The sequence below is a fragment of the Littorina saxatilis genome, linkage group LG11, assembly GCF_037325665.1.
Source record: "Littorina saxatilis isolate snail1 linkage group LG11, US_GU_Lsax_2.0, whole genome shotgun sequence".
Lineage (NCBI taxonomy): Eukaryota > Metazoa > Mollusca > Gastropoda > Littorinimorpha > Littorinidae > Littorina > Littorina saxatilis.
The window spans coordinates 38813394-38835976 of NC_090255.1; the positions used below are offsets into that span (position 1 = coordinate 38813394).

General features: G+C 41.3%; 2 protein-coding genes and 1 long non-coding RNA gene across 16 annotated transcripts in view; all 3 read left to right on the forward strand.

The window, feature by feature from the left end:
- LOC138980426 (protein scribble homolog) overlaps positions 1–22583 on the forward strand; it is a 142762-nt gene that overhangs the window by 57470 nt on the left and 62709 nt on the right. For 12 of the 14 annotated variants that reach the window (XM_070353294.1, XM_070353303.1, XM_070353307.1 and 9 more), the window contains 6 exons: positions 2379–2438; positions 4183–4299; positions 7787–7903; positions 9049–9111; positions 9643–9867; positions 20983–21039. In XM_070353294.1, the coding sequence (XP_070209395.1) occupies positions 2379–2438; positions 4183–4299; positions 7787–7903; positions 9049–9111; positions 9643–9867; positions 20983–21039 (639 nt within the window). The remainder of the gene's footprint in view (positions 1–2378; positions 2439–4182; positions 4300–7786; positions 7904–9048; positions 9112–9642; positions 9868–20982; positions 21040–22583) is intronic. The other 2 variants (XM_070353298.1, XM_070353300.1) reach the window with 2 other exon arrangements.
- LOC138980425 (uncharacterized) lies at positions 12638–20595 on the forward strand. The gene is made up of 3 exons (XR_011460321.1): positions 12638–13455; positions 19357–19426; positions 19612–20595. It is a non-coding gene; the product is annotated as an uncharacterized lncRNA (long non-coding RNA).
- Positions 16387–18786, forward strand: LOC138980727 (uncharacterized). The gene is made up of 2 exons (XM_070353631.1): positions 16387–17460; positions 17947–18786. The coding sequence occupies exons 1-2, from the start codon at positions 16387–16389 to the stop codon at positions 18784–18786; spliced, it is 1914 nt and encodes a 637-aa protein (XP_070209732.1).

Below are 22583 nucleotides of genomic sequence, written 5' to 3' on the forward strand. Positions count from 1 at the left end.
CCAAAAGTCTGAGAAAATCAGGTCTTAAAAAGGAGGGACTCTCAGGGATCGCGTTTACGCACGATTTTTGCGTATTTGACGCATTTTAAAAGTCGCTAACGCGTTTTTTTCGCCGCGCCGTGTAAGCCATACGCAAAAATATTGTAACGTTTTCTTGTCTTCACGCAGCGCTTTTGCTCTGACTTAATAATCACCCGATCCTGAAACTGACTATAGGGCTCGAGAAGTGACGACACACATGAAATCTGCGCGTCAAAACTAAAATCCGTTTCTTTTTGCATCGAAGTATCGCAAACGAACGTAACGAGGGTATTACCAGATAATGTCTTGTCGGATAATGAAACAGACATGACGGGCGCAGTGGCGTGGTGGTAAGACGTCGCCCTCCTAATCAGGAGGTCGTGAGTTCGAATCCCGGTCGCCGCTGCCGCCTGGTGGGTTAAAGGCATATGTACGCGCTCCCGTGTTTACAAAGTGTAGTTTGCCCATAATCGATGTCAAACGCACCATAAGACCATGTAATGACGATATGTCGCCATGCGCGGACCATATACATGCATTACAGCTTGTTTTAGAGTCTCAAAAACTTTGGATGTAAACAAAGACGCGGAGTTATTTCCCTTGCGTCAACGCTACCTCTGTTGGCAAATCTATAAATAGGACGATCCAGATCAAAATGAAAATTAACATATCTCAACATTGAAGGGGTCCTAGACCACAATATTTTGCAGGGAACTTAATTTAGCATGTCTCCAGCTGTTGGTAAAGCAATTAGCGTGTATAGTCATCGAGTACATATGGCTTTAAGAGTGGAGATTTTTCCGATCTCCCAGGTCAACTTATGTGCAGACCTGCTAGTGCCCTAACCCCCATTCGTGCGTACACGCAAGCAGAAGACCAAGTGCGTACGGAAAAGATCCTGTAATCCATGTTCAGTGGGTTACAGAAACACAAAAATACCCAGCATGCCTCCCCTGAAATCAGCGTATGCTGCCTGAATGGCAGGGTAAAAATGGTCACACACATACATGCTAAAACTATGAGTGAACATGGGAGTCTAAGCCCATGAACGAAGAAGAAGAAGAATGAAACAGACATTAGCTGCTCTCCCATCTCGCGCTTTCAAAAGGCGGAAAGTGTGTCTAGTCGTATTAGAGCGGGAAACAAACTCGCAAGGCCCGAAGGTTGGAGACAGCAGGGGTGTTATTCGACAGGCGTGCGCGGAGTTCGACAGGAAAACTCGCCGTATTTAGGTAAGGAGTGTCTTTAAGTCTTTTGTGCGTGGTTTGTTTGTGTCTGTACGTGTTTTCGTAGTACGCAAAAATATTGGTCCGTGACGCGTTTTTTTCGTTTCGTTGCGTATGACTTACGCGTTTTTTAAGAAGCTAGCGCGATCCCTGGACTCTCTGGCGCCAACTGACAAACACATATGGTAATTGTAGACGGGGGCCTCGGTTGCCGGCTGGTATCAGGCATGGGAATTGTCCGCCGAAAGGCAAATTTCCGCCGAAATATTTTTTGTTCCGCCGAAAAGGCAAAAGTGTCCGCCGAAAAAATAAATGGTGGAAGCAAAAATGGTTTTATAAACTAAATTTAATGGCAAACTTGGAGCTCACATGACACCAAATTGCACCATTTGGGTTCTTTGGAGAAACCAAAAATTCCGGCAGAACACCCTAGTAAGGCTAGGCGTTTCGCGCCGTCAACTTTGCTATTACAGATTTTCAGCCTTTTTTACTTTTTTCAATTCCCATGCCTGTGGTATATCATTATGACAGTATTGTTTGAAGGGGGAGCTACTCCAGTCATCCTTTTGGTGCAGATGAACAGAGAATCTTTGTTCAAAGGGACAGAGACTTGTTGACTTTGTTCAATATTGTGGCTGACAGTGGCAAATTAATCATCAACTGTGAAGGCATGGGTGTTACTCTGCCGGCTTTTGCCGGATTTCCGGTTTTTGAAAAAATCTGAAGCCGGAAATTCCGGTTTTCCGGGTTTTATAAAAAAAAAAATAAAAAAAAAAGCTTCGTTTCGCTAAGTTGAAATAACGAGCAGCGGTTCCGATCCGACTTTTGACACCGGTTCGCGTGCTTTCTCGGTTCGCTCCCTTGGATTTGCCGCCATCTTGCTTATTATGATTTGGTTTCGTCGGTGTCCAGAAACTTTCTTTCAAACTTGAGCATTTTGGACCCCTGCCTTTCAGGTTTTTTTATTTTTCCCAGTAACACCCATGTGAAGGGCATTTTTGATACAACATTCAGTTGAGCGCAAACTAGAGAGGTTGACACAGAAAGATGGAATGTTTGTTTCCAAGGCGATGGAGCTGCAAACTTGATAATCATCCCGTTTATTTTTCATTTTTGTTTTTTTGCTTGCAGATTGTGAAGGATGGTGCAGCGGGCAAAACCAACCTGAAAATAGGGGACAGGATATTGTCTGTGAGTAGAACGCCTCCCTTGTAAAGTTCACACGTCACTTTGTTCCTTTTGGTTTCACCGTAAAGTTGCTTCCCTTTCACACACACTCGCTTTGCCACTCCCAGGAATCGGTCTTCGACAACAGATTTTTATTTTTTATTTTTTTATTTTTAGGTTTGTAAGACACAAGACACTTGCATAGATTTAAAGGATGAAGGTTTGTTTTGGGGGCTGACAACACAGATGGTCTTGTCTTGTTTCAAGTTAGCCTGCTTTTCTGCTCTCTATTTGATTATCACATGTTAGCACTTGTGCGCACATGTAGACATATTGATTTTTACTTGTTCAGTGAGACAAACACACACGCACACATGCCTGCATACACCACACACACATGCAAGCACACACGCAAGCACAGACACACACATGCAAGCACACACGCAAGCACAGACACACACAGACACTCAGAGACACACACACACACACACACACACACACACACACACACATGACAATAAAGTTTATTCATATTCATATTCGTATTCGTATTCACACACACACACACACACACACACACACACACACACACACACACACACACACACACACACACACACACACACACACACACACACACACACACACACACACACACACACACACACACACTAAACATTATTTGACATCAGGGGAGCTTATTTGTTTAATTGTTGTGTCACAGCTAGGGGAGCTTATTTGTTGAAATGTAATAAAATTGAATTATTTGTCTGCGTATTTTGCTTTTCTTTGACACAATTTTGGGGTTCACTATTTGATGGAAAAAGGTCAGCCTAATTCTGTGTCAAAGGGCTTGTAACGTGCATGCATGTTCTAGTTGGGTAGACTGTACTGTCAGGTAGCTTGGTGTTGTATACAGCTAATCCAATGGAAAATAAATTAAATAATACGATTTAACTGGTCTGTATTTGTGAGGAAGAAGCTTGGAAATAATACTCGGTGGTGAAGTCATGAAGTTTAAGGAACAATGACGGTACATGATGGCAATGGGTGAATTTGCTTGAGGCTTGTGGAAGTGGAATTGTCTTTGTTAAATTGGCAATGTTTTATTTTGAGAGGTGTTACGCATAAAGACTAAATTCTCTTTGGCTATTTTTTCTCTCTTTATTTCCAGCATTGCCAGTAGTGTTATTAATAGAAGATGAGTCACAAAGAAAGCATACAGCAGTTTAGCAGACTTTTAAAAAAATTATTTCACAACCCCAGTCAAACCGTGCCTTCCCACCCACACAATACACGTACCTTTTTTTTTTTTTAACTTCACTCCCCTCTCCCCCCTCCTTCTGATAACACCCCCTCACACACAGGTGTACACACACATTTCTATGAATAGTATCTGTCACAAGAAAACAAGTGGAAAACTTCACTACCACTCCACCCACCCCCTCCACCTCCAGGTAACACCCCCTTACACACAGGTATACACACACATTTCTGTTAACAGTGTCACAAGAAAATGTGTGAAAAACTACGCCACCCACCCCTACCTGCAATTCCCTACCCCCATCCCCCTACCCGCTCCTGATAATAGTGTAACCCCTCACACTCAAGTACACACACATTTCTACCTGAAGTGTCTCACAAGAAAGCAAGGGAAAAACTCCACTAGCAACCCCCCTACCCCCACCACCACCAACCTAAAAAAATAAGAAAGAAATCATGAATGGTCAATTTTGAGCAAAGCATGACGGGTTGCTTGTGTTGGCAGGTAAACGGTAAAGACGTACGAAAGTGCTCTCACCAAGAAGCTGTGATGGCTTTGATAGCCCCAACCCATGAAATTCTCCTCAAAGTTCGCCACGACCCTCCGCCCGCGGGTCTCCAGGTACGCCCGCACCTTTCACGCTCTCCGCACTCTCACCCTCTCATCCATCCACCGCTTGCCGCTGACCGTCAAATCTGCCCAACTTTGCCCTAGAGTAACTTCTCAGCTTAGCTGTTTTGAATTCCAAAAACGGATGGACTGCTAACGTTCCGAAATTCAGAATCAAAACCAAACATTATTGGTGTTTTTTGGTGTGTTTTTTTAGCTGTTTTGAGCCAAACAGAAATGAGGCCGGAAAAACGTTTATGAAATGGAATGTAAAAACATTAAAAAGGGAAGTATCTGTGCATTTTGTTGTTGTCAAAATGAGATAGAAATAGGTGTATCAAAATAAAGGGAGGTCAAAGTTTTGAAAAAGTTTTCATGGTTGATTTGGAACCGTAATAACTTGAGGTTTGGGAAATTCTTTAGGCTTTGCTTTAGAACACATTGTAATGTTCAGATTTTCTAACTAAAATTTTGTTAGAAAGCTGTAGTTAGGGGGGTAAAATAAGTGGAGAATATGATGGTGTTTTTGTTTTTAATGTTTAGGTATTTCTGTGAAGTAAAACTGCCTTAGCTGCACAAAAATATCAAATGTTCTGTCATGGCAAGGGAAGTCCATTTTCATGAAGATTTTCGTTTGTACGCATCAGTTCGGGCAGATTTGAAGTCGGTAGGTTTTCGGTCTTGTTTGACACCACTTGAAACCTCATTGATTTTATCTGCTTGGGTTTGAAATCACCTCATACCACACACAATGCAGAATTTTGGCACTTGAATAGTATCCCATTGTTTCACGTTCATTAAGAAAAATCACTGTTCATTTTTTGGCGAGGGATCACTTTTAGTATTTTGCTTGAGCTTTACATTCTTGTTTTCTAATTTCACTAACCTTTGCTAAAGGCCCATGACTCCTTACTGTGAAAACTGTTTGGCTCACCGTCTCAGATCTGGCCCTAGTTTTACATGGGATAAGACCGTCCGTCCCTCCACTTGGTCACATACCAAAACTCAACACCCTGACTGCTTGCTGATGTGTGTTTGAATTTTTCTGATGATTTAATTTATTGAAAAGTCAGACCGGCACGGTTGGCCTAGTGGTAAGGCGTCCGCCCCGTGATCGGGAGGTCGTGGGTTCGAACCCCGGCCGGGTCATACCTAAGACTTTAAAATTGGCAATCTAGTGGCTGCTCCGCCTGGCGTCTGGCATTATGGGGTTAGTGCTAGGACTGGTTGGTCCGGTGTCAGAATAATGTGACTGGGTGAGACATGGAGCCTGTGCTGCGACTTCTGTCTTGTGTGTGGCGCACGTTAAATGTCAAAGCAGCACCGCCTTGATATGGCCCTCCGTGGTCGGCTGGGCGTTAAGCAAACAAACAAACAAAAAAATTGAAAAGTCACAAGTGGCTTTCATGAAATTAATTCATAAAAACAATGCCCAGTGTGCACAGAGAACACCCAGGCTGTTTATTGTGGGTATGTGACCAAGTGGAGGGATGGTATTAACTATTATCCCATGGAACAGCCAATCCAGATCTGATACCATGAGCCGCACTGTGCACATAGGAAGGAGTGGTGGGCCTTACTATTGAAACCAACATGGCTATTGTTATATTTGCTTTGTGTCAAATTTCTAAAATGCTATTTCACTGGTCTAATGATAATGATTAACATTCTTCAGTTTTCAGTTTATTGGCTTTGTGTCGTATAAAATGTGTTGTACGTATGCAAACCATCATGTTTGAAACATGCTAAACTTCCTCTTCTTTGTGATAACTGACATCATTTGTTCAACGTTATTGCTTGCTGTAATTTGTAACTTATTTTGGCAGCACTAACTCCTAAAACATGTAATTTAACTGTATGAAGATGTAACCAAGTGCATGAGTCACTAAACCGCAACACGGTGGCCTAGTGGTAAGGCGTCCGCCCAGTGAGCGGGAGGTCGTGGGTTCGAACCCCGGCCGGGTCATACCTAAGACTTTAAAATTGGCAATCTAGTGGCTGCTCCGCCTGGTGTCTGGCATTATGGGGTTAGTGCTAGGACTGGTTGGTCCGGTGTCAGAATAATGTGACTGGGTGAGACACGAAGCCTGTGCTGCGACTTCTGTCTTGTGTGTGGCGCACGTTATATGTCAAAGCAGCACCGCGCTGATATCACCCTTCGTGGTGGACTGGGCGTTAAACAAACAAACAAACAAGCAAAATGAGTGACTAAATCACATTTGGAGGCAAGGCCAGGCAAACAGGACTAAGGATCAGGCATGGGAGTTCTCCTGGGATCCAAGGATTTCTGAGAAAAGCTACACATTTCAGAGATTAAACAAATTTGTCTTCAGAGAAAAACAAATCGAGAAAGACAATCTGCCTAGTACATGTGTTTGACCAATGTCTGCCATAAAACCGTCCCTTCGCTCAGTGAGATTCCGCACACTTGAGTCACTTTTGCAAACAGTTTGAAAGAATCTACAAGTGGCGAACGCAAAGCGGGCGATCGTAATGTTGAAACCAGTTGAATTCGGTTAAAGGATTAAAATGATCGTTGGGTTTTGGCAATACAAAACATGTATTAAATTTGGTCAGGGTTTTTGCTGTGTAAAATTCATGAAACATACTCCCAGAATGCACCAGATTGCACAGATTTCAATCTAGATTTGAACAAAATTCCCCCGGACCCCCCTAGTTTTCAGAGATTTTACCTTAAATCAATTCCCATGCCTGCTAAATTATAGATAGCCCTATTAAAATCTGCTGTTGGTGAATTCCAACGTTTGCAAGAGCATACCAGGAGACAACAGCAGTCAGACTATCACAAAATGGTCCCCACCTCTGACAGGTGTGTCTAACCCACGCAAAAGAAAAATAGTTCTAATTACTATAAATAGCTCACGCTGTAGGGCGGTAGACAACTCTCTCAGTGCAGAGCAGCTTCTATGAAAGGGGAACTACTGCGTCACCCTGTCACATGTATACTTATCTCATGGAATGTCAGCAATAAACATCATGCCTGGCGTGAAATTTCTTCGTTTTACGGTTAAGTTTGCTGTGTTTCTTTTTAAGATAAACTTTTCAAATTAACAGCTAACAAAACAAAGTAATATGGATGGCTGAAAATGGCATGCTTGTGTACATGTATGTATTTATCATTAATTCATATTGTGAAACAGTGCTATTGCAAAATCACAGGTATGAACCAACTGAAGATTGTGTGTGTGGGTGTGTCAATCTTTATGCATGTGTGCGTGCGTGTGTGTCTTTATATGTGCATGTGTGTTTACATGATCATGTTTATGTGTGTGGTTTATGTGTGCGTCTTCACATTACAAAAAAAAATCTTTGGATCTGTCTCTGGGTGTGCGTGTGTGTGCGCGCGTGAGAGAGAGAGAGAGAGAAAGAGAGAGAGATCTTAACATTACGTTGTATACTAAGAAAAGAGAAGTCATAAAAGAAAACCACATGCCATAGACTGACTGATCAACGATACGAGCGCCGTGTTTGTCGACAGGAGTTTGTGATAACGAAGACGCCGACCGAGAAGCTGGGCATGAGCATCAAGGGAGGGGCCAAGAACGTGGCCGCCGGGCCCATGGACAAAAGCGACGAGGGGATCTTCATTTCTAGGGTGAGTCGCACACATTGTTCACTGGTTATTTATTCAAAATATACATCGGTCAAAATGTCTTGGCCAGAAACAAATGTGGCAAAACAATTGGACATTTGAACGGTCCGGGGTCAGAGCAATGCATCAGATCAAAACAATTTGCTCAACACTTTCTACTCCACCGATGTTGACCAATTTTTTTTTTAGCTGAGACCAGCTGTGCTGCAGCAGGTCACTCAGAATTGTAGTAGCTGTGTAAAAAGTGTGTATCAACACTCTGGAATGCAGGCATTAGATCGATGTTACAGGAAGCGACTGAAGCTAACAGTCTTAGCAAATATATCCGTACGTGGTCAGATAGAGCCAAATGAGTGGGTACGGATATATCCGTACCTGGAAGAAAATGAGTTAAATGACCGAAGACTAAGGCTTGGTAACAATATTGAATGTTGACACATTTGAGTGTAGATTTGCAGATGTCTGTGTCATTGACATAATGTAAATAGTACAACAACAATGTTGCCGTGATATTGTAAAAAGCACACCCCCACGTATAATATATCCACAATGTTGCCGTGATATTGTAAATAGCACACCCCCACGTATAATATATCCACAATGTTGCCGTGATATTGTAAATAGCACACCCCCGCGTATAATATATCCACAATGTTGCCGTGATATTGTAAATTAGCACACACCCACGTATAATATGTCCACAATGTTGCCGTGATATTGTAAATAGCACACCCCCACGTATAATATATCCTGTTATATAGTGCTGTATGCCTTGTGTAAAATCAATGTCTTGTTTATATTATTGTTATGTACCACGCCTGAATTTCTCTATGAGATAATAAAGTATTCTTATTCTTATTCTTATTCTTAAATGTTGCCGTCATATTGTAAATAGCACCCACCCACGTATAATATATCTATAATGTTGCCGTGATATTGTAAATAGCACACACCCACGTATAATATATCCACAATGTTGTCGTGATATTGTAAATAGCACACCCCCACATATAATATATCCACAATGTTGCAGTGATATTGTAAATAGCACACACCCACATATAATATATACACAATGTTGCCATGATATTGTAAATAGCACACACCCACGTATAATATATACACAATGTTGCCATGTTATTTTTCAGATCAATGAAGATGGTGCTGTAGCAAGAGACGGACGGTTGAAGCCAGGTCTTCGAATTCTGGAGGTATAACTTTACACAGTGCACATTTTTATATGTTTGTCTCTCTTTTTATTTACCTATCGCTCTTGTATTTGGAGGTGGGATTGAGAGGTTGGTAGCAAAACGTTTATAACCTTACCCTGTTAACACTTTCTACCCCACCTATGTTGACCCATTTTTTTTTTTAGCGCAACCACTACCACACTAAACAGGCTCGTCAATTTCACTGCCTTCTACGGACTACGGTCATTGTGAAAAAATGCAGTGCGTTCAGTTTCATTCTGTGAGCTCCACAGCTTGACTAAATGTAGTAATTTTGCCTTACGCGACTTGTTTGTTTTGTTTTTCCCCTAAAGCCTGTGTTAAATCTTTATTCTATTTTAAATCTTACTTTAATGATAAGTGCTTTGTAATTGCTTGACTTTATTTGTGTGTGTGAAATTTTTAATTTAATGTCAAGTGCTTTTTGAAAATCACAGTGAGACTGCTACCTGGAGGTGAATAGAAGAACGTTTTATTTTTATTTTTATTTATTATTGTTAATTCCCTCCACAGGTGAACGGTCAGAGTTTGCTGGGAGCCAGCCACCAGGAGGCAGTGCGGGCGCTACGCAGCGTCAACGACCGTATGGTCATCCTGGTCTGCGACGCAGAGACCGGTCAACCTGCTTCCTCCCCGGAGTTAGCTTCCCCTGGCAGCCCCGGCGGCTTCTTCTCGTCGCGTCAAGGCTCCGTCTCCAGCATCGACAAAGATGACGAGGAGGCCAGGGTAATGAGAGAGGTGAGTGGGAAAATAGACGCACTCCAGAAATAGCTCCCGTTGTCACTAAGGCATGGGTGGGATTCTTCCGGTATATGCCGGAAATCCGGATTCTTTTTTTTCTTCTTTTTTTTTTCGGTTCAGGATTCATGACATATTTTTGAAAATACACCAAGTTTGTTTGAGAATACTCCAAGTGCAAAACAAGGGTTCCCAGGTCTAGCGTTAATAGACTATGTTTGGAATTAACTCTGTCGGGTTTGTATGGCTTGAGAAAGAATGAATACTTTTGCTTTCAGTGAGGCAAGCTTTCCACATGTGCTCCTTGTCCACGTGTTTGAGGCACACACCTCTCACAGTGATTGGTCAATAATGTCACACACCTCTCACAGTGATTGGTCAATAATGTCACACACCTCTCACAGTGATTGGTCAATAATGTCACACACCTCTCACAGTGATTGGTCAATAATGTCACACACCTCTCACAGTGATTGGTCAATAATGTCACACACTGAAAGAGTATTCCCTCTTTCACAACCATAACAAACCTGACACATTTATTTCAGAACATCGTCTATGGTCCCTGAATATTTGTTCTGCCTGCATGTTATTTTTTTGTTTTTTTTGTTTGGGTTGTTGGTGAGAAGACCTTTTTGATTTTTTTTTCTAATTGTTTCTGACTATTTTGTGGCTCAGTGTTAATTTTCTTGGTATCGCATGTTTGTATTATTCATTGCATGTGAAAACGGTTATAGGCTTTGATATTATTTGAATGAATTTTGAGTTTTATTTACTTTATTCTATGTTTAGCCTTTAAAAGTATGCACCGGGTACATAGAAATCCTAAACTGACCAGTTCACACCCTTTTCCTACAAAACTACCCCCCTACCCACCCCACCCCACCCCCTCCTCAATCCCCCCCCTCCTCCACACCCACCCCCACCCCCCACCACCAGGCATTTAGTTCAATTTTGTCTGCAGGCAGTTTGCTTGTGATGGGTTATTTATGCTGTTGTTTGTATTTTACCTGTTTGCCTGTGCTTCTTGGCTGGTGGAATTTTGGTTTGCAGTTGCAAGAAACACTGTCACTTTCTCATTTTACTGCAAGAAAACATTTAATCTGAATGCGTATTGCATAATTATCCTACCCGTTAAAACGATCCAGTATTGAAATGTCGAATTGTTTAGCAAAGGTACTAACAGTTAGCAAATAAGATAGATGTTGATATCTTGAATTAGGCCTAAAAAAAAAATAGGTGTGGTTACGGTAACCCGACCTACCCTATTTTTAGGGGCCGATCCTATAACTTTTTATTACATTTGTCAAAAAAACCAAAAACAAAAACCGAGTGCAAAAAACGCAATGAAAGCGAAAGCGCCCATGTCGCACACTTATTTCCCTGTCAAGTAGGTTTAATTTGTACACATTAGAAAAAAAAGTTTTAAAAAAAAAAAGTGATTGCCTACCTACCTACCCTATTTTTTTGGCTATGTTACCGTAACCACACCTATTTTTTGGGGGGGCCTTAGAACATATCGAACAATGTCTTTCTTGTTCCATTCTGCTTGAAGGAAAAGTTGTTTGTGAATTAAACAGTGTTTACACAAATCCAAAAACAAAGAGACTGCCAACGTTACAAAATTCAGAATCAAAAAACAAGAAAGGTATTTTAAGTGAACAGACAAACAATTAACTCATTCGCTGCGCGTCGGAACTGGAATTCCGACACCTGTGTTTAGCGTTGGCTGCGTGCCGGCACTTGAGTTCCGACGGATATCACGAATTTTTAACGGTGTAAACGGTCCTGCTGACCAAGGGAAACAACCCCTGCAATGAACTTCTATCTGTCTACAGTGGTACCATTCACTGTAAACAGTTCCTTCCCTTAAATTGTTGGGATTAATACAAATTTTGTTGACGGTGTGCGACCCACGTGTTTTGACTTTTCCAAGATGGCGGATCGTTCTGCTGAGACGTAGTAACTTGAAAAGAGTGCTAGAACGTGTTATTCAGTACGGTTCTGATCTTGACCTCAGTGATGATGATAGTGGAGATGATATTTTAGATTCTGGTGACGATTTTGTGCCAATGGACGATCATTTGGGTGATGATTCGGGCAATGCAAGTGTCGATCATGACATTGTGTATGATGAACCCATGACGTAGAAAGTTTTTTTGTTTTGCTTCAAATTGGATATTTTGCGTGGATATGAAGACAACAAAAGGTATGTACTTTCAAATGTTTCATATATTTTCTAAAAGAGTAAGTTTCAAACTTTGCAAAAACATAAGGTATGTAAGGTTATCTTGTGTTGTTGATTTTTAATATTTTTTTCAAAATGGCCCTAAATCGCGCGTTGGCAGGGAACACAGGGGAAATTTAGCTGCGCAGCGAATGAGTTAATGACAAAAGCTTAGCTTCGTGGAATTTTCGGCCACTTGCCAGGAAGCCACAAGCGAAATGTCAGTGTTTACACAGAATGTAGAAAGTGACAGTTTATTCCTAAATTGATATTTTTGGCCCAGTTTGTGTGTGTTGTATCACAAAATGTGTTGTATCACAAAATGTGTTGTATCACAATATGTGTTGTATCACAAAATGTGTTGTATCACAATATGTGTTGTATCACAATATGTTGTATATATATGACAATGTGTGTTGTATCACAATGTGTGTTGTATCACAATGTGTGGTGTATCACAATGTGTGGTGTATCACAATGTGTGGTGTATCACAATGTGTGGTGTATCACAATGTGTGGTGTATCACAATGTGTGGTGTATATAGGTCATTCTCAAAAACATGTGTGGTATGATAGTGACCCAATTGCTCGAGCTATTATTTGGCTGTATTGAATTAAAAACTGAGATGAATGATTGTTATTGACTGCATTTGTATTAAAGAAACAAATTTTATATGATTCTGTGAGTTGTTGTGGTTTTCTTGTTAAAAATATCGATCCTAGTCACAAAATATGGTCAAACCAACATGGCGGATTTGTGACATGATTGTGCCTGCTTTAAACAAATAGTTATTGTGACCACAAACATTAATATTTTGACAAATAAAGTACATCAAATTGATACACAGTCATCCTTTTACAATCACATCAAGAAAAAAGTACGTTTTTTATTTACTACAAGTAAAAAAAGGGGCACATTAAATACCCATCGCGGTCGCGACGCTTGGTTTCTGAGTTTTGCCCAAATTTAAAAACTTCATGCACAAACAACTAAACATTGTAATGCGTGCACTTAAATACACACAGATGAAGAAAACCGATTGCAACATTAAGATACATCGATTGATGACGTCCGCTGTTCTAATCCTCGTACGTAATTAATTTTGCCTGAAGAGGAGCATCGTTTCCGTTTTTCACCGTCGCGACCGATCAACAAAAAGCGGCTGAGAAATCTATGACCTACATTCACTTACCGAGATTTTCCCCCCAGCGCTGACTCATTAATGAAAACATCCCTGGCATCTAATTTTTCCCGCCGAAAGAACACAGTGATGATAAATCCTGAGCTGCTGTTCTTTTGTCTTCTGCTTGTTGCGTGAGTGTCGCGACCGAGTGCTTAGTGCCGACTGCATCTATTCAAGGTGAGTTTACTGGCTTCTATCTTCATTCTTAATCGTTTGAAAAGTAACATTCTCTTCCCAATGTATTGTTGTTTCGTCAGTTGTTCTTTAAATTAACTTAAAACCTCATTGTGTACTTAGAAATGCATGTGTTTTCACGTACTCGCCAACTCTGTCAAATGTCGTCTGCTACTCTTGATTGTTATCGGCGGACACGTTTTGTCAGTTTTAAGAAAAGACCCTTTCAAATCACCCAAAAAAAGAACAGGAAAATAATTTACTTTAAATACTGAAAGTGGTTGTTCATATGCAGTTCGGGAATATTAAACGAAATCTAAGTAGATTTATTTTAAGTTGTACAACGTCGCGGTCAAGACCGGAAACGTACGCACTATGGTATCTTGTGCCGACCGACGCACTCATAGAAAGTTTATTTCTCTTTCTTTGTTTAAAAAAATGTTCAGTGCATTTCATTTGGAACAATTACAAACATATTTGCAACATAGTTGTAGAATTTTGTTTTTTTATCTGTAGTTTGGGGTTTTGTTCTCGTAGATAGCAAAAATTCCGACAGAGCGTGTTAGTAGTGACGGGAATTCACGGCTCTATGGTATCTTGTCTCGACCGATAGATCCAGTAACTTGGACAGACCTATGTCGCGTGTTTTGTCTGTTATTCATGATGTTAATTAGTATGTATCACTTGGCAGTCCCATTAAAAATGCAAACCAATATATTACTATTCTGTTAGTTATCTCACATAATAACTGTTGGCCGTAAAACACTCAAACCATATTGGTCGAGACAGGAAATGTAATCAATTTGGTTTCTTGTCATGACCGATCATTTGTCATGATAAATTATCCCTTTCTCTATTTTCATTTGTTCTTGTGTTGATGTCTGAGAAGCGATTGTCTACACAATCGTTGTCTGACTTCAGTGATTCACATTACATACTGTTGCAAGCTAATCCTCATTTTCGCTGTGACGTTTAGTTTAGAACTGCGCTCGGTCGTGAGCGGAACTCACTGTTCGGCGTTTCTCGTCACAACTAAGTACGTCTGACATCTAATCATGTTTCGCTGTATTTTCTTTTAATCTAAAGGGAAACAAAGCTGCTTTATTGTTTTAAAATAAAGTTTGTCACAAAATCCGTTTGTATGCTCCTAGTTATGCTTACTAATTTTGTTTTAAAACTAATGAATCTTTTAGTCTATGATCGGTTGTGACAGAAACCAAATCATGGGATTGGATATTTTGCTTTTGGTTGCTGTTGTTATTGTTGACCTCTATATTTACACTCATTGCACCATTCCATATAGGAATTCATGAGACGCCAAGATCACTAGATCCCAATATGGAACCACGCAGATGTGGACGACTTGCAAAAAAAAGGGCAAAGCCTACAGCAACTGAATCTTCAACCCCTACCCCTACCCACATCCCAATCCCTCCTAAAAAAACAGCTTTGTCTCATGCTGAGAGGTGTAAAGCTTACAGGCAGAAAATTAAGGAAGACTCAGACAAGTATCACAAGCACTTGATTGAGAACAAAGAAAAATGCAAAGCCTACAGACAAAATCTATCTGAAGAGATAAAGGCAGATCAAAGGCTCAAAAATACACTTAGAAAGCAAAAGGAGAGGCAGAGAAAGAAAGCTAGCCAGCAACAAAAAATGCTCACTAGGACAGATGTTTTAGCAGAGGAAACTCAGAGAGCAAAATGGAGGGAGGAGAAGAGAAAGCAGGCAGAAAAAATGCACTGGAAAACTAGGGAAAAGAAGAATGAAAGGAGAAGAGAACTTTATCAGAAGAAAAAGGAGGCGGATAGGCAGAAGAACAGTAAGGCAGTTCAGTGTGAGGCTAGCACAAGCAGTAGGTCACTAGGTCAACTTACAGTTCAAAGAGATTTTGAAGAACGGTCCCCCGAGGCCCAACGGAAGGCACTGCAGAGGGCCAGATCTGCTCTTCCAAGGAGTCCTCGGAAGTTTGTTTCTACTGTTGCTTCCCTAATCCACAAGGCAAGCCCCAAGAAGAAAAAACTCTTTGCCAGTACCATGAACACGCTTCTTCCTGATCAGCGAATGGGCCATCTCTTCGTGAACGCTTGTCTGCGTCTTAGAAATCGGCAACTTTCAGCTGACAGGCAGGCGAGGCGTGTTCTTCTCAGTGTCTGCAAAGGCATTGGGACATTCAAAGAGAGAAGTGCCATGATGGGTGTCCACTGGACCACCATCAAAAGGCATGAGAAGGGGCAGAAAGCAACAGCCCCCCCCCAAAATCCAGCCGATGCGCTTGCAGCGCAGTTTTTTGAGGAGTCGGCCACTACCATTCCTGACAAAAAGTTGGTCAGCAAAAAAAGTGGCAAAGCAGCAGCAGTGCTGAGTCGACCACTCAAAGAGCTTCACCAAGAGTTCATTTCCAGTGGTGAGAAAATGAGCTTTTCTAAGTTTGCCAAGTGTCGTCCAGCCAACATTCGTCTCATGGCACAGGCAAAATTGAGGCAGTGTCTCTGTGTGTACTGCACAAACACAAAGCTGAAGCTGGAAACACTCAATTCTGTTGCGGCTGCGCAGAACAGACATTGCTGGATCCGCCATGAGCGGCATGCTGTTGCACTCATTACGTGCGATCCAAAGAAAAAAGCTTGCTGCTATGGTGAATGTGCTGACTGTGGCTTGCACTTGTTTGATGCTCACGTCAGCCCACTTCTTGGTCATGCTGGAAAACTCACCTGGCATTGCTGGGAATCCAAAAATGTACTCTCCAAAGGTAAGCGCATTTCGCGCCAAATTCTTGCTACCAAGACAGGAACCATTCAGCAACTTATCGGTGAACTTCGCAAAGAGTTGAAGTTCTTGGCTCAACATCTTTTCAGAGCAGATTGGCAGCTTAAGAAATTTGCTGAAATGAAGAAGACCAAACCTTTTCCATCTGGGTGTGTGTATATGGTCATGGATTTCGCTGAGAACTTTTCTTGTACGTACCAGGAAGAGATTCAGGCTGCACACTGGCACTATGACCAGGTGACTATTCATCCAACAGTCACCTATTACAAATGCCCTGTGTGCAGTGACACCACCACTGAGTCCCTGGTGTTCATTTCACCCGACAAGAAACATGACCATTACGCAGTGCAAGCCTTCACCAGCAAGGCACTGACCCATCTGCGGGAGACTCGAAGGCTGGACATCTCCCACATTGTCCAATGGACTGATGGCTGTGCTTCTCAGTACAAGTCGAAAGGTCCTTTTGCGGACATCTCTTTGTCACTTACCAACTTCAATGCCTCTTTAGAAAGAAATTTCTTTGGTTCAAGGCACGGTAAGAGTCCATCTGATGGGGAAAGTGCAGTTGTCAAGCACCATGCTACTTCTGCTGTAGTGTCCAAAAGGGCAATCATTGCCAATGCCTTGGACATGTACGAATATCTTCAGACTTCCTCTCTGAACAAGCAGCCCCCAGCAGAAGGATGTTCACATTTTCTGCGATCTTTTTTCTGGGTCGCAGAAGAAGATATCCCCAGACATTGTCCAGAAAAGCAAGCCAAGACAGTGCCAGGCACGCGGTCATTCCATTCTGTAAGGTCTACAGAGCTGAATACCATCCAAAGCCGCCACCTTACATGTGTTTGTATGTCTTGCCAGAATGGAGTGGGCAATTGTTCAGAAGAGCAGGTGGTGGGCTCTTGGACATTTCATAATCTCCAGCAGCAGTCACGTCCTCAAAAGAACACCAAACACTCTCTGCCTCTCCTTCAACAATTTCCAAATCCATCCATTTCATCCAGTTCAGTTCAGCTTGCACCTCAAAGCATGGAGGATGAGGCCCCCCTTCCACCACCCTCCCCCTCTGACCCTCCTTCACCCCAGCCCACCCCCTCGGTCATCACCCTGCCTGCCATCCACTCTGTGGGAGATGTCATCAATGTGCAAGTCATCCACCACAACGACGACGCCTTGCCGCCTCTGGAAGTGGATCTGGTCCCTTCATCATCTGTGGAGACCAGCCCTGCTATTAGCCCTGTGGTAAGTTTTTCTTCGGTTTCATTTTGTTTTATTATATGATTTTTCACGTGTACTTAAGTAACATGAAAATAGGCTTAAGAAACATAAATCTACATACTGTTGTTTATTTTGAAATTTCAACGACATGCACTGAAAGAAAAAAGACCCAACCCCCCACCCCCACCGTCCCCAAGCAACATTATGCATGCATGGATCTTTCTTTATTTGGTGTTTAACGTCGTTTTCAACCGCGAAGGTCATATCGCGACGGAGGGAAGGGGGGAGATGGGATAGAGCCACTAGTCAATTGTTTCTTGTTCACAAAAGCACTAGTTAAAAAATTGCTCCAGGGGCTTGCAACGTAGTCAAGCATGGATATGTGTTTAACACGCAAGCAACACATGAATGTATGCGTACACACACACACGCACACACACACGCACACAACCACAAATAAACACACATGTAGAGAAACTTTTATTGGAAGTTTGTTTCTGCTCCATCCAGGTATCGCCCATCTCTTCAGCAGACCCAGGCACTTCAGGCCTCCAGCCAACAGTTGCCCCTTCATGCTGGTCCCCTCACGAGTTGCCTCCTTGCTCAGCCCAACCCCCCAGTGTATTCAAAGGCCTCTTGCAATCGCTTCAGGCAGTGGAGGACTGGAGTACACTGGAGATTGCAGCTGCTGAACAAGAAAAGCAGCTGACTCCTGTGGCAGTGGGACACCTGCAGGTGCGGGGGTTGACTGTGGATAATCCATCATTGGACCTGTATCCATCTGATGGGCCTGCACACCTGACTCCTATGGCCATCTATGGAGATGGTAATTGTCTGCCCCGATGTGGATCTGTCCTGGCCTGGGGAACAGAGGACCGCCACCTAGAAATGAGGGCCAGAATAGCCTTAGAGCTGATCGTCCACAAGTCCCATTATCTGGGTGAAACGGGTCATCCTGCCATTGGTGATTTGCCCACCTTCTGTGCTCAGTACTCCGACCACTTCACAGGGGAAAGTCTGACCACAGACGCCATTGGCAGGATCTTTGAGACGGAGGTGAGGGATGTCCTCAGGCCAAGCACCTACATGGGAATGTGGCAGATTCTGGCCCTGTCCTCAGTTCTGCGGCGCCCCATTTACTCTATCTACCCTGAGCATGGGGGCTACAATGTCAGGCAGCAGCTTCATCAAGTCTGCACCCCAAGATTGCCCCCTGAAGACCACACCAGGCCTCCCTATCTCCCAGGCATCATGTGGACGCACACACAGGGGAAAAACTGTCCTGCCCTGACATGGCGACCAAACCATTTCGTCGTCTGCTTGCCATTTTGTCGTATCCTTTTCATTTGAAATGATTTGACTGGAAATTGGATAACATTCACCTTAGTGATGGGATAAAAAAAAAAAGTAGTAAATACTTGCAAGCATCCCCCTATAAAATTGGAAGTGCTTGCAGGAGTTCATAAACCTATGCTTAAGATTAAGATATTAAATCACGATTTTGTAAAATATTATAAAAATAGAGGTTATGACAATAAATTAATAGTAATCACAATTGTTGAATAACAGTTATATGAAAATATGATATGAGAATGAAAATAACTGCTTTTAAGTATTAAATTGATAAATAGCATTTTATAAGATATTTAGCCAACATGCTTTAAATCTCTCTCTCTCTCTCTCTCTCTCTCTCTCTCTCTCTCTCTCTCTCAGTCCACCTCTCTCTGTCTCCCTCTCTCTCTGTCTCTCTCTCTCTCTCTCTCTCACACATAAAAGTGACATAAATAAGCCAGCTATTATTACGAGTTTTAATGCAGAACTATAGTATAATTTGACTTTACAACCACAGTCGGTATTGTTTTAATGAGCCTTTTATCCTTAACACTATTTATATACTTCAACTTGTTCCAACTATGCCAGCACAAAGCCAGGAGACTTCCTGTTGGTTGCCGTGCCAAAGGACAAGACAGCAGTCCAGTGTGTTGCCCAGGTAAATAAGAGACTGATAGGACAAACAGCATTTTTGATTCTGATAGGAAAAACAGTGTTTTTGTTTTAATGTGACTGACTTACACTTTAATTAAAAAAAATGAAGGTTTTTAATTATGTTTCCGTTTTTACTTTCAGTGCAAGAACGTCACATTATGATTTAATATTAATCTTAACCTGTTTCAGATCACGAAGAAGACTCCAGAGGGAGACTGGGGGGTGTACCTGAAGGATGTTGGGGAAGGGAAGTGGAAATGGCCACACAAGGCCACAGAATTTTTCATTCCCCAGACCGACATCCAGCGTGTCTTCAGGGAGGAGGACTACACCATGAAGATGGAGCACAGGGCCGTTATCTACACATTTACATAGAATTAGTGTATTGTGTTGATGATGGATGTCTCCCTTCATCAGGAATGACACAGCAGGTCATACCTGTATGTGTGATAGCGAACTATGTGTTACCACATAACCCTAAATATCATTACCTATTTGAAATACATTCAGTGAGCTCCTTCTTACCTTATGTTCCCTAGAGTCATATTAAGTGCCTTTCTGTGAGATTTTGTTTTGTTTTGGGTGTTTTTTTGAGTATGGGTTCCATGTCACAACCGACACGGTTTCTGTGTCCCAACCGACACATTTCACTTATATTAAGTGTTAAAATATAGATTACTACAATTATTGTACAAAAATATGTGCTATGTGTCATGAATATGATTGAATGGTTAACATTTATTCAAATTTGGCGTCTTTGTGGTGGTGAACTGAATGAAAAATAAACTTCAAATGAGCGGATACAAAACTGTCTTATATTGTTATTGGAAAATGAGCTAGTAGTGTTTTTTATCAATGATCCCTATACTTTTTATTGTTGGGTGTGTTTTATTTATGATTTAAAAGACATTTTGCAGTGGTTTTTTTAGGTATTTTATCATGAAGCACTTTTTTATGCTACTTTTGGTTTCCGTGTCACAACCGACACGGGGATAAAAATAGAATTTTTATTCTTCAAATGCAAGGAAATGGGTTGGTCAATTATATTTTTTTTTACAGCATATAATGTGTGCTAAAGTGCTCTATTACATGACTAAAGTGCATTAAGTTCCATTGACATTTATTTTTGAATGTCTATGTCACAAAAACAGCACAGGTTTCTGAGAATGACCTATATATGACAATGTGTGTTGTATCACAATATGTTGTATATATATCACAATGTGTGGTGTATCACAATGTGTGGTGTATCACAATGTGTGGTGTATCACAATGTGTGGTGTATCACAATGTGTGGTGTATCACAATGTGTGGTGTACAGCGGAACTCCTGTTTTAAGACTCATCCATTTAAGACTTCTCCCATTTTAAAACCTGGATTTTTCAGAATTTTGGTTTATGACCTCTGTAAATTTACCCCCATTGTAAGACTCACTCCTTTTTAAGACCTGATTTTCTCAGTTTTTTTTTAGGTCTTAAAAGGGGGTTCCACTGTATAACAATGTGTTGTAGTACTGTGAGTGAATTCGATGTTAGAGTGTTGATGTTGTGCGTGGTACAGGAAGAAGACATGGTGCACGAGGCGGAGCACTGGGAACAGGATGAACTAAACCACGCGGTATGATTCCTTTAGCTTTACAACTTCACTTGGGCTGAATCCAAATCAACAATCAGAGACAGTGTCATATTTGTTGAGCAATTCAGTTTGATCAGGGATAAGTTTGATGTGTAATAAGTCAGTTTGAAGAACAGAATTTAAGTTTGATCAGTGATAAGCTTGATGTGTAATAAGTCGGTATGAAGAAAAGAATCTAAGTTTGATCAGTGATAAGTTTGATCTGTAAGAAGTCAGTTTGAAGAACAGATTTTAAGTTTGATCAGGGATAAGTTTGATGTGTAATAAGTCAGTTTGAAGAACAGAATTTAAGTTTGATCAGTGATAAGCTTGATGTGTAATAAGTCGGTATGAAGAAAAGAATCTAAGTTTGATCAGTGATAAGTTTGATCTGTAAGAAGTCAGTTTGAAGAAAAGGATCTAAGCTTAATAAGTGATTAGTTTGATAATTTTTGAGTCACTTGAGAAAAAGTGACTCTATGTAATCGGTCAGTGTTAGTCTGTCCGGCCGGCCGGCCGTCCGTAGACACTACCTTAACGTTGGACTTTTCTCGGAAACTATCAAAGCGATCGGGCTCATATTTTGTTTAGTCGTGACCTCCAATGACCTCTACACTTTAACGATGGTTTCGTTGACCTTTGACCTTTTTCAAGGTCACAGGTCAGCGTCAAAGGAAAAATTAGACATTTTATATCTTTGACAAACTTTTCTCGGAAACTATCAAAGCGATCGGGCTCATATTTTGTTTAGTCGTGACCTCCAATGACCTCTACACTTTAACGATGGTTTCGTTGACCTTTGACCTTTTTCAAGGTCACAGGTCAGCGTCAAAGGAAAAATTAGACATTTTATATCTTTGACAAAGTTCATCGGATGTGATTGAAACTTTGTAGGATTATTCTTTACATCAAAGTATTTACATCTGTAGCCTTTTACGAACGTTATCAGAAAAACAAGGGAGATAACTAGCCTTTTCTGTTCGGCAACACACAACTTAACGTTGGGCTTTTCTCGGAAACTATAAAAGTGACCGGGCTCAAATTTTATGTGAACGTGACTCATTGTGTTGTGAATAGCAATTTCTTCCTGTCCATCTGATGCCTCATAATATAATATTCAGAACTGCGAAAGTGACTCGATCGAGCGTTTGCTCTTCTTGTTTATGTTAGTTAGTCAGTTTGAAGAAAAGGATTTAAGTTTGATCTGTGAAGTCAATTTGAAGAGAATGATCCAAGTTTGATTGTTGGTGATTAGCCCGTTCGAAAAGAATGATATAATGTCAATATAACACTTACCTCGACAGTACTATTCTTGCACATTATCTATTATAGGCTATAATAGATAATGTGCAAGAATAGTACTGTCTCGGTAAGTATCATATAGACAGTAGGCTTAAAAAGAAGCCTTACAGTTTGATGCAGAGCAGATCTGAATCTGATACAAATTTGATGCATTAGTTGCTGAATAATAAAGGTTTTCTCTAGAATGTAATCAGCTGAGTAAAGCAACTGATTGGGTTTGATAGGTTAATAGGTTTGCATCTGTT